Raw genomic sequence first — 12,881 nt, 5'->3', positions numbered from 1 at the left:
ATGACATGGGGGTGAGTAAATAATCAGGAAATTTTTATTTGAAAGTGGACTAATCCTTTAATACTTCTTGAGTTACTGGTGCACCAACTTTGTGAGAGAAATTTTTTATCACATTTGACATATAATGCATTTATAAATGGACTGCCTGTGTAAAAATAAAATAATGACAATACCATAATCTCCCCCTCAACATTTTGAACCTCCTCAACAAAACAGTGAATTATGCAGTAAATATTAATATATGGCATTCATTAAGACTGTATCTTTCTTCATTAATGTAGTTCTTGCACCAGGAATTTTTCTTATTTTGTTGAAATATCTTTTTTTTTTTTTTTTTTCCCCATTTAGTACTGCCCTTCGGAAGCAACAGAAGATAATTTGTCTTCCGGGAAACATGTAAGTAAGTACAATTTACCTTGATCTTCAAATTCAAAAAGTTTTCACCCCCCAGCTCTTAATGCATCGTGTTTCCTTCTGGAGCATCAGTGAATGTTTGAACCTTTTTTAATAGTTGTGTTTGAGTCCCTTAATTGTCCTTAGTGTGAAACGATGGATCTCAAAATCATTCAGTCACTGCTGGAAAGGGTTCAAATTTGCAAAAAATGCTGGAAAACTAAAGAATTTGCAGGACCTGGAGGATTTTTCTGAAGAACAGAGCTCAGTTTAACTGCTCAGGACAAACAAGGGACTCATGAACAACCAGTCGTAGATCATCCAGGTAACCACACACAGTATTAAGAATCAAGGGTTTCCAAACTTTTGAATGGGGTTATTTTAATAAATTCAGCTATTTTTTTTTGTTTTGTGGACTGTATGTAAACATCTTTTATGTAAAATATCTTACTCAGGACAGTACTAAATAAAAAATAACATGCATTTTGTATGATCTCTCTTATTTTGTTAAAATTATTAACATTTTCACAGATTCTGCAAGGGGTTCCCAAACTTTCGCATGGCACTGTATGTTCACCTGTGCATTCTCTCACTAAAGATGAATCAAATAATGCAGTGCAATATTCATCATTTCATTCAGTTTGTCTTTTTATTTATAGTTTTGCATTTACAAATCTATCGTTTCACTGCAAAACAGAAGTTGCATTAATACTTTGATTCCAACATATCAATATGGGCTGTGCTTTTTTTTAAAAAAAAAATAGCAAAAATATATTTACAAGGCTGATGTAAACAAAATCTTAAGTCAATATAACCCTTCTTATTAAGTTATTATTGTGTTTCGGTAGTGACATTTTCTGAAAATAGAATATGAGAATTAACTGCACAATTACTAGAAATGAGTACCTTGGATATTATTTAATTTGCATACATACAAAATCTGTGGAAAAAGATAAATTTTTTTCAAGACGTTTTCCAACTCTGACCTTGAACCAATTCTGTAGAACGGCCCATATATGGAATGGAGCGACGCCTATATACAATGGAACACCTTGAGAAGAAAATCCAATTTGTCCCACATTCATCTGCGGCGTGAACGTAGCCTTAATTTCACACAGATACGTATTTTCTGATGCCATTTTAAATCGCTGAGCCATTTGAAACTTTTTCCACACAAAGAACACGAATAGGGTCTCAAATCTGTGTGACTTTTCAGGTGTATCTGTAAGTGTGCCGGCAAAAGAAATTTTTTATCACACTGATCACAATTAAATGTCTTTCCTCCAGAAGGAATTTGCAAATGACGTTTCTTGTCTCTTTGATATGTGAAACTCTTCTTACGCTGAAGACACGTGAAAGGCCTCTTTCCAGTGTGAAGTCTCATGTGAGTTTTAAGCTTCCCTTCACTTGTAAAACTATTTCCACAGTGATGGCATATGAAAGGCTTCTCCCCTGTGTGAGTTATTACATGATTCTTAAGGCGATTAATGTCTGTAAAACTTCTTCCACACTGATGACATATAAAGCAGTTCTCTCTGGAGTGAATCCTCATGTGTCCTCTAAGGTTTTCTCTACATCTGAAACTTTTTCCACACTGAACACACGTGAACGGCTTCTCTCCAGTGTGAATCCTCATGTGGGTCTCAAGGGTCTCTTTACGGCTAAAACTCTTTCCACACTGACCACATACGAACGGCTTTTCTCCAGTGTGAATGTTCATGTGATACCTAAGGCCTACTTCCCGTGTGAAGCTCTTCCCACATAGTTTGCAGGTGTAAGGCTTCTCTCCGGTGTGAATTCTTATGTGCTTTTTAAGGTTTCCATTTTGAGTAAAAGTCTTCCCACACTGTTGGCAGGTGAAAAGCCCCTCTCCAGTGTGAATTCTCATGTGTTTTTTAAGATTTCCCTTTCCACTGAAATTCTTTCCACACTGTTGGCAGTTGAAAAGACTCTCTCCAGTGTGAATTCTCATGTGGACTTGAAGGTTTCCTTTTTGAGTGAAACCCTTTCCACATTGTTGACAGATGTAAGGCCTCTCTCCAGTGTGAATTCTCGTGTGAACATTAAGGTTTCCTTTTTCATTAAAACTCTTTCCACAATGTTTGCAGGTGTGAGGCTTCTCTCCATTGTGAATTCTTATGTGGACTTTTAGGTTCCCACGTTGATCAAAAGTCTTTCCACACTGCTGGCAGGTGAAACACTTTTTAACTCCTGTCTTTTTAGCTCTTTTTTGCGAGGTCTTTTTTCCAGTCATGAGATCATGATGTTTTTCATAATGATCTTTGATTTCATTCTGCTCTTGACCCTCCTCTTTCGGCACCATCAAGTCTAAGGTGAAAAAAGACAAATACAAGTTAACACATCTTACATTCTATATCCAATAAGGCAATGGTTTTCAATACTGGATCCTCTGCTCTGCACATTTTGTATGACTTCCTTATTTAATCTGATCACCAGTTCAGATTAGTCATGAACTGAACGGAGTGTATCAGATAAGACACGACAGTATTGAAAAAACCACTGCAATAAGTTACTAAAAGAGTCGAAAGGGAACATCTAGGTTATGTGCGTCCCCTTCAGACAATTAGAATCTGAGGACGTGCATTGCTAGCATCTATTTATGCCTTTGTTAACGTGCTATGCTACGTCATCAAGTGGAGTGGTAACTAAATGCATTTTTTAAATACAGAGATGGAAGATTATGGAAGTGTAGTGTACTTTTTCCACCTGGGCAGAAACGGCAATCAAAGAAACAAAGTTAAACAAGATGTCGTGCGGTGTCTCTCTTCTGCAAACAATTTCCATTTCCTGTGATGCTTGGACATCGAGAGCAACACAGTCATACGTTACAATAACCTGCCACTACATATCTTCACAATGGGAACTTGTCTTGCACGTTCTGCAGATTAGAGCAATGTTTGACAATCACACCGGAGCGAAAATGGCAAATTTGCTAAATAATGTGATGACTAAATGGGGAATAGAAAACAAAGATCCTGTACTGGTGACTGACAATGCATCTAACATAGTAGCTGTAGAGGTGGCCAAATTAGTTCACGTGAGGTACTTTGTGCACTATTTGAACCTGGCTGCTCAATGGGCTCTGAAGTTACCGGCAGTTTCCCAACTTCTTGAAAGTGTTCAGAGCATCACAACATTTTTAGTATAAAATTTTAACAATTTCAGTAAACGAGGCTTTGTGGCAGTTTGATACACGCTCTGAACCACTGATCTGAAACAAAAGATTCGTAAAGTTCATGAAGCAGTGTTTTGAGACCGCCCATTACTAGATATTGTTGAATAAAGTCACTTTTTTTTTTCTTTTCTTTTTTCCTTGGCGCACAAAAAGTACATGAACTGTTTTAAATATGTCTAGTAGCTTTGGGCATCTGAAAGTGTTGATTATCTTGCTGTCAATGGAGGCCTCACTGAGCAATCGGATTTTATCCAAAATATCTTAATTTGTGTTCCGAAGATGAACGAAGGTCTTACGGGTGTGGAACGACATGAGGGTGAGTAATAATGACATAATTTTCATTTTTGGGTGAACTAACCCTTTAAGCCCCAGGTATACTTCATTGTTAATTCATTTCATTTATATAGCACTTTTCTCTGCACTCAAAGTGCTTTATATATGGAGGGAGGGAATCTACTCAACCACCACCACCTGGATGAAGTGACAGCAGCCATACTGCACCAGAATGCCCATCACACACCAGCTTATTGGTAGAAAAGAGACAGAGTGATGAAGCCAATCAGTATATATATGGGGGTGATGGACAGAGGCCAATGGGCAAATTTGGCCAGGACACCAGGGTTAAGGCCCCAATATACTTCAAACGAAGTTCTTTTTCGTTCTTCGTTTAGGGTTAAAACGAAGTTCGAAATTTGTGAGCAGCGATATACTGTAATCGAACATCTGACGCCGCCCACACTGCAGAGAGCGGCGTTTAGATGAATATGTAAATATGTGCTGTGCACTTTCTTTTCAGTAACAAAATAAACAACAAAAATGAGAAAACTGCAACCATTTTTTATAGAAAGCATTAATAGAAAGCACAAAGCGTCTAATCATAACAACATTGGTATGTTAACACGAGCTCTGCAAATTAGCACTCCAGTCACGTCACGTTTATTTATATAGCACTTTATTCAATAGACTGCTTAAAAGCAAACAGTATCAAACATGAAAAACAGTGTCAGTGCCTCGTTTAATCAGAAGCGCAACTTAATTTTGTACTATAAAGCGGCTATCTAATGTGTTCATGTTTTCAACCGCGGAGATCTTACTTCAACGAACTCAACAGACGAAATGAGTCAGAGAATAGTTCCATGTGAAAGAAGGTGGAGCCTCATCACACCTCCTGTTACGTTATCCTCACGAACCAATGATAGTACAAAGGTGTTTTGCAGCTGGAGCCAACTTTTCCTGAAAGTTCTCTTTGGCAAGCCATTTCAAACTCCCAAAACGAACACTAAACAAACATCGTTTTGGCCTGATTTCGTTCGAAATTACATCACATCAGTTCGTCCTTCGATTTTGTTTAAAGTATATCGGGGCCTTTACACCCCTACTCTTTTTCAAAGGACATCCTGAGATTTTTAATGACCAGAGAGAGTCAGGACCTCAGTGTAACATCTCATTCATCTCAAGTCTGCACGAGCCTTTCAAGGTATACTCCTTGGCCGTGAGTGTGGAAAAGACACGTTCTAAAGCGCTCAAATTACTCACACATGCAACGTTGTACTTGCACCATTCAGTATCTAAAGCTCAAAGTATTCTTCGGTTGTCCATATTCCAAACACTGACCGCTTGACGTAATTTTCATCATCAGGACGGTCCGAGGACGTCCGCGGACACAGAAATTGGGCTGCATGTGCGGGAACGTCCTCAGACCCTCCTGATGATGAAAACTACGGTCAGTGTTTGAGCTTTAGATACTGAAAGCACTCCGTTTATTGCGATTATTTTTTTTTTCAGTTTAATGCATTGAAAATATTTAACGCAATCATTTGACTGACTTGGTATTTTTTTTCATACTGTTTTTTTTTTTCTTTCTCTATTGAGTTGAAAGTGTTTTCTGATTGCTTGATTGTGAAAATATATTCAACTGAACTGCATCCAGTTTTATGTGTCATGATTTAAAGTGTTGTATTTTCACTAATTCCATGTAACTGGTGGTATATTATATATATTCAGAAGAAATGTGATGCAAACAATGGATAATATATCAATATTTCATGAATTTATCGCTTTTGTGGACAAAAAGTACTGTTTTTTGTCTTGCAATGAACACTCATGGACATTTTACCCAATTAAGTGCCACGGATTGGATTCATCTCGCGATTACCATTTCATTATAAAGGTATGGAGTCCCGTTTGATTTTGCGTGTTGTTATTTGCACACCCGACACAAATTAATTACTGGTGTTGGAGCATCTATATCGTAAAAAAGACACCATAGATTGACAATACACCTTTAGAACTTTCTAATGAACTTATTATCTTTATTAATATTTTAGATAGTATCTAAGATAGATAAATAGCTCCTTTGCCTGCTAACATGATCACGTCGCGCTAGGCGGGCGTGGTTTCAGCAACCAGTCACCTTGGTTCCAACCACGTCCCACCTCTTTGCCCATCAGTTATCTGGGAGTGACGCGGTGATGTGCGGTGACGTGCAGCTATGATGGCAGTGGCCTCATTTTCGCTTCAAAAATGCTCTTCAGAAATCTATGAGTGACGTCACGGACACTACTTTGTAGGCTAGTGTGTGTGTGCGTGTTGTTGTGGTGAGTGTGTGTGCTTGTGTGTTGTTTTTGGGGATGTCTTCAGGAGAGTTTGAGAGGTTCAGAGGAATTGCAGGGAGAAGAAATACCTGAGCTCTCTTCTGCAGGGAAACGGCACGGTGTTGCTCTACAGCCAGTGTTATGAGTAAAGCACTGCTTTGATCACCACTCGTGTTAGTCACGGCAGATGCTGCGAGCCGCGCCACAGAAGAGCTAGAGCTGGAGCTGGTTCAGCAGGAAAGTCGATTCTCTTTCCTCCATCGAACACTTCACTTCCTCTCTCCAAGTTTTACTTCCCTTTTATAATTTACCCCTAATTGTTTCCTACCAGATATGGGCATGGACGGCCGGAAGGTTCGCGGAACTTCCACACCGCCACATAACACAGCATCATTTTTTCCCCATCATCCTTTCCCTGGCATTACATTATATGACCACACTCTTATTCATGCAAATTGATTTGAAACCTTTAAAGCGCGACAAGACACAAACTTAGTGCAGTACTGGCATGCGCTGTCTGTAAATCTCCTGTCTGTGTGACAGAAACAGGACTTGTGCGCACCGAAAGCCACTTCAGACAGCACTTGCATGGACAAAAACATGCAAAAGTATGCCAAAATGCCCATTTTGTCGAGTCTCCTTGCAAGCATAGTCTTAAATGAGTTCAATGAAGTAAAGAGTTGTGAAGAGAATGTAAAGAGTTGTGAGAAAATGGGATACGTGTCAGATCTGCGTCATGTTCGGCAGCGGCAGGTCTTAAAGTCACAGCAGCCTAATAAACCAGTTGCTTTGATGCCTGTCATTAATGTTAATCGAAGAACAAAAGTAAAATCACACTGCTATTGAATGAATAACTTTTGTAGCTTTAATAAGGATTGATCTATATTTAATTTTTAATTTATGCAGTGAAGACTGAAGTGTTTAATAACTTAATTCAATTTTTGTATATTTCCTCCCTGTCAGACCTACCTGAAAAAAATCTTAGAGCACTATTTACAAGCTTACATGGGTCAAAAACAACTTTTTTTGCATTTTGACAGGTAAATTAAAAATCTGAACCGGTCTGACTGGGCCAATAGAAAAAAAACTGAGCACTGATATTAAAGGCACAGCAAATTGTGACATTTATTACACTGGGTTTACGTGAATATTGTTTTAAGTTTCCTTAAATTAAAAGTTATCTATTTTAAAGCCTAATAAATGTTAAAATTGATGGCTTTCAATTATACTGTAAATGTTAAATGGCTATAATTAGTGGCTAAAATTGTAAACAAACAACAACATTTTCATAGAGACTTCAGTAGCAGTATTGATATCAGTGATACTGGCCTTCATTCATTAAAAAAAAAAAAAAAGAAAAAAAAGATGCCATTAAACAAATGTTTAAAATATACTGTGTTTATGTTGTTTCTACATTATTTGGAGATTCAACGTGAAATGACTACAATATAAATATATATTAAAAACTTCAACGTTAGGTGCTCTTAATCACTATAAATTACAGAAAAATGTAGATCAAGAATCGTTTTGTAATCGGATTGTGACACACAGAATCGAATCGGATCGTGAGGTGCCAAAACATTCCCCTAACAACACAGTGAGAAAAAAAGAAATTGTATATATCACAGCAGTCTGAATCGTAATCAAATTGAATCCTGAGGTGCCTAGAGATTCCCACCCATACTGCCCAAGAATCAACCCACTACATGTCGAATACAACTGCTTTAAATAGGAAACTCTTGAGATTCTTCTAAAACATCATTCATTTCTGTAGACAATTTGACTAAGTTCAGATTTTGAGAATGAAACCAACCTATTTGTTTCTCAGTATCTTCTTGTTTCACTCTGAATGCTTCTTCAATCTTCATTTCTTCACTCTCCTCTTTAACGAACGCCATTTTGTACGTCACGTGGATCTCAGTTGTATCACAAAGAGTTTTCCAGTTTGTTCGGACCCTCTGTCCTGTTTAAGATGAGAATAAATAACAAAAAGAAAAATAAATCAAAACTAAATCCTGGGTGCGTCTCAATCAGCTCCTTAGTTTAGTAGTCAGCGCACTGGTCAGAGTGAGAGTTAATAGTCTTTGTTAGTTAAGGCGGGTGCACACTGTGCGATTTTGGCCACGATTTGGTCGTCTGAGACAAATTTTGAGAATCCTAAAAGATTCCTATAATCCTAGGAAAAAATCTGTAGTCTTTGATCGCTAGTTTGACATGTTCACCGACAGCCGATTAATGACCATTGCAATCAAATTTGACCTCAGATGAAATTCTGGCAGTGTCAGAAGATTTGGCGCACAGTCCTACAGTGTAACTTCTCCTACGACAAACGTCAAATAGTCTTCGTTTTTCAAGCCGTGATCAAAATTAACCCTAGAGATATCTTTGTTAGCCACCATTTCAGTCCCGTGTGTAATGCAGCTCACTGTCACCGAACGTGTATGGGTTAATGATGTAAAACTCCGGACAAGTTTTCATGCGCGTCCGTTTTTAACGTTTTTTGACTGTCGTACAGTCTGACATATAGGACAGCTGAGATCCCACAGTGTGACATGAGGATCATGTTCGTACAGTCTGACAAGCAGCAATCGTAAAGGACTATTATAAATCGCACATTGTGTACCCAGCTTTAATTGGGCAATTGTGGCCTAATGGTTAGAGTGGCGGACCCGAAGGTCGTGGGTTGAGTCTCAGTATCGGCAGAAAATGTAGGTGGGGGGAGTGAATGAACAGCGCTCTCTTCCACTCTTATTACCCACAACTGAAGTGCCCTTGAGCAAGGCACCTAACCCCCAAACGCTACCCAGGCGCCACAGTAAAAATGGCTGCCCACTGCTCTGGGTGTGTGCACTTGGATGGGCACAAATTCTGATTATGGTATACCATGCTTGGCCACACATCATGTCACTCTCCAAAAAAAAACAAAAAACAAAAAAAAAACACTCAAAAACTAACACTACAACACACTAACCCTAACCTAACCCTAACCCCACAAACAATACAGAATTATACAAAATTATATATTATATTTAGTAGGGATAGGCATTTTTCCAAAATACTGTATTCGAATATTTGGCCTCGTAAAAAACGAATATTTGTTTATTTAAATGACGTTACGAGAAAGACGTTATTTTTTTAATTCATCAAGATTTTGTAACCATTTCTGCACAAGCTTACCATTAGGCAATATGCACAACAAGCTTACGTTATATCTTAAGGTTTTCTTTTAGTTAAAAAAAAAAGCATTAAACAATGTGCGCAAACAAAAAACAAAGAACAAAAGCGTTTAAGCTCAAGCAGCGCAAACGAGAAAAACGCTAATAAAGCAGACAGCGACAGTTATCGTACAGAACGTACTGTCTGCTTACACTCGAGTCAGTATATGGTTATCGTGTTTATTGTTTCACATGTTCATGTTGAGAAAAACAATATCCACATGCTCAGGTGAGAAAACGAGCTGCGCTGACAGATATTGCAGAAGACACAAAGATAACGGTGTGCTAAGCTAAGTTTCTAATAGCAGCACTTTGTGTTTTCGTAAATATGTCTCCCTCGACGAAACTTAAAGGAAGCATATGTCCCGAGATCATTTTGCTATCAGATAAGTTATCTTCTCTGCTCACTTGGGGTACAGCTGCGTTTATCTGTTGTGAATGCAGTGATGGACAGCTGTCTTTCCTCATTCGACGGTTGTTTTGATTTCATGTGCTTTCTCATTATGGTGGTGATATTATGATAACTCGGTTTCATTAATTAATTTGATCAAAAATAATTACATTTTGTAAGATTATTATCATCTATAAGTAATTCCAAACTTCGCGAGGCAGACGAAATTATGTGACGATCAAATACAGTAAACTTGTTAAACATGCTTCACAGCGCCACCCAGTGCATTTAGTTATAACTGCGAGTTTTAGTGCTTAGGATTTATCATGGATTCACTGCATTTACGGCCAGCAAAGCAACATAGTAAAATTCGAATAGTATTTTTATTTTTCTAATATTAATTACAGATCGAATATTCGACTATTTGTGCACACCCCTAATATTTAGGCATTTATGATTTACATTTGGTATTTATTGACTGAATAATATCACATATGGCTCCGATTTGTAGCATAAACAAATTTCCGCCAGCATTGTCAATGAATGGTTGCCAATTTCGAAAATAAAATTAAACTTAAGGTTAGTTGAACTTGACGAAAAGCATCAATATTTCAAATGGTTTATTTAGCCTCAAATGATTCCACATCATTTGTGTAATTTTCCATTTTTATATGCAACATTATGTGAGCGAACCACTTGAGGGTGAGTAAATGATAACAAAATACTCATTTCTGGGTGAAGTACCCCTTTAATAATAGCTACCGATAACAACGGTTAGCTAAGGAAGCTGATACTTTAAAAAAAAAAAAAAAAATGTATTTGGACTATATCTTTAACTTTTCTTTTTTTTTTTTTTTTTTTAAATCGCTAAACAAATGTGAGGAAATCTCAAATCTGGGAAAACCCGTCGAATGTCGCAATGGAACTTTTTCAGTAAAGTCAAAAAATAAGTTCAAATGTCTTTTGTCAAAATTGGGTTTTCATTAAATTATTATTCTATAACATCTTGTCTATCATCTCTGAAAATATCTTGGCAAAATTTGCCTGTTAAGTGCGTAAAAATAGCGATTTATTGTGGCAAGCTGAAGAGACTCTAACGTTACTGTTTAAGAACACACTCGGCGGAGGTGTAAAAAAAACAAAAAAACAAAAACGGCATAGCTTTCCCTCTCTTAACACTACAAAGACAGATCACCTATCAAAATAAACCACATAACATGTAGAATGAAGGTGTATTAATGCAAATTTCCCACCAGTCCTGTTTTTTTCCCCCTAATATAACGTTATTGTGAGAAGGCGGAGCACAAGAGAACAACGGAGCTATAATGAACACACATGTTCTAATTATGTGTTTATTAGAGGTTGAATTCAAATCAAATACTGCCAAACTGCACATACTACTTCTGAATAAGATGTCTATTTCGTAAAACGTATGAAAATATGGAAATATATGGTTCAGATCACTCATATAAATGGAGGCGCCCTTAAATGGTCAGATATGGAGCTTGGGTGTCATCTAGTGAAAAAGTCTGGTACTGCGCCCAAACAAAATCTTACTGAAAGCTCATTTTTGAAATATATCAACCTAAAATTTCGAATGTTGACATTTTTGGCTTTGATTTTCTTGCAGTTTAAGAGTAAAACATGTTTTGTAATATATTATTATAAAATATAAACCATTATATTTTTACATTTTCATAAACTTAAACTTCTATAACTTTTTTTTTTAATTATTTCACTTTCATAATTTATTTCACTTCTACAATAACCTGACAAGTGTCTTCTTTAAAACAAGACCAACCTTAGGTCTATATTCCAAAGCTTACTTGAATTACAACCATTTAAGTTTGGATAGTGCATTTTGAGGTCTATGCGAAAAAAGGGGGTGACAGTTATTTAAACCTGTTTTTCTCAGAATTCCGTTTCTGAAAATCAGAGCGATCAGCCGACTTCAGATAACCGTAACTTTTGTTACAGACAAGCTATGAAAGAAGAAAAAATTTATTTGGAAAGGGCTTGAAACTAGCTTTCATATGGTAATAACCTGTGATAGGTAAAATTTCATCACGTTTTGGGTTTTGAAAGATCACATCACAAATATAGAAAACAGACTAACTGTCAGTCCCGCTATTTAATTCGTATTGGCTGATTTTCTATCATTGTACTCAATATGGTCAATTATTAAAGCACTGTTTTGCTTTTTCGGTAATTCAAAATAAACGAGCCGTGTTGTGACCTGGAGGCGCAAAAGAAAAAGCTAAAATGTTGTGTTTGAAGATTTATATTACATTAGGGACGAATACACAATTATCAACCAAGAAAATTAGACGCACCTTTTCTGTTAACGTCAACTCATGTGTGGATGCTCACTAACTAAAAATAACGCTAATGAATGTTTCAGCATTACAATGTTACACTGAATAATAAGTCATTCATTTTACCACGCTTTCAAAAACTATAAAATTGTCTGAACCGTTTGCATGTATGTAAACACTTTAAAAGCTTAAAAACACAAACCTTTCTTCAGACGAATCACATCAGACACAGGAGCGCGGCGCAGCCTTATGGCGTGTTATTCTTCTGTGGATTTACTGGCGAGTTGCAAACTGACTAAAAGGGTGCATACCGCCACTAATGTGCTGGAGTGTGACAAAGAGCTCATTATCGTCCTTATATATAATAAGAATGATTCTACCAGTTTCTGGTTCAATATTTAACATATTGCATAAATTATGTGCTTCCTAAAGCTTGTAATTCGCTTATAAGTTTAATTATTTCCTGTTCACATTTATTCACAATTATTTCCCTGTTTCACATTTAATCAAAATATGTTCTACATTTTCAATTTCCTGACATATAGACCTGTGTTGTATCTGCCCATAATGTGATGTGTGGCCCATTCTTAAATTTGCTTTTCAAAAAAATGCAATTTTTAAAAGTGTCTTGATATTGAAAAAAAGTTTCTGACCCTTGGTATAAATGGTTTCTGCGCTCAAACATGACTGTTTTGTCTTTAAGACATAATGATGTGTTACATAGCCTACACTTTCACTGGTAGTTATTTTCAGCACATCCTTGGACAACATGTATTT

At 36.9% G+C, this 12,881-nt stretch overlaps 2 protein-coding genes across 4 annotated transcripts in view; one reads left to right on the top strand and one right to left on the bottom strand.

The window, feature by feature from the left end:
- LOC127510625 (gastrula zinc finger protein XlCGF7.1-like) overlaps positions 1-12,881 on the top strand; it is a 237,907-nt gene that overhangs the window by 213,938 nt on the left and 11,088 nt on the right. The gene's annotated exons all lie outside the window — the stretch shown is intronic.
- Positions 1,157-12,406, bottom strand: LOC127510645 (gastrula zinc finger protein XlCGF57.1-like). Its single transcript, XM_051890497.1, has 3 exons — positions 12,307-12,406; positions 7,997-8,146; positions 1,157-2,721 (listed from the first exon to the last, which is right to left on the bottom strand). Exons 2-3 carry the CDS (start codon positions 8,079-8,081, stop codon positions 1,475-1,477), a joined length of 1,332 nt encoding a protein of 443 aa, XP_051746457.1. The 5' UTR covers positions 8,082-8,146; positions 12,307-12,406; the 3' UTR covers positions 1,157-1,474.

This window comes from Ctenopharyngodon idella, chromosome 4 (assembly GCF_019924925.1).
Source record: "Ctenopharyngodon idella isolate HZGC_01 chromosome 4, HZGC01, whole genome shotgun sequence".
Lineage (NCBI taxonomy): Eukaryota > Metazoa > Chordata > Actinopteri > Cypriniformes > Xenocyprididae > Ctenopharyngodon > Ctenopharyngodon idella.
This window is presented reverse-complemented; position numbering and strand designations above follow the sequence as displayed.

Bases quoted from the DNA above. Each gene is read 5' to 3' on its own strand.
- LOC127510645 (XM_051890497.1), bottom strand. From the start codon at position 8,081: ATGGCGTTCGTTAAAGAGGAGAGTGAAGAAATGAAGATTGAAGAAGCA. The intron at 2,722-7,996 runs GTTGGTTTCATT...TTTTCACCTTAG, and splicing joins AGATACTGAGAAACAAATAG to ACTTGATGGTGCCGAAAGAG.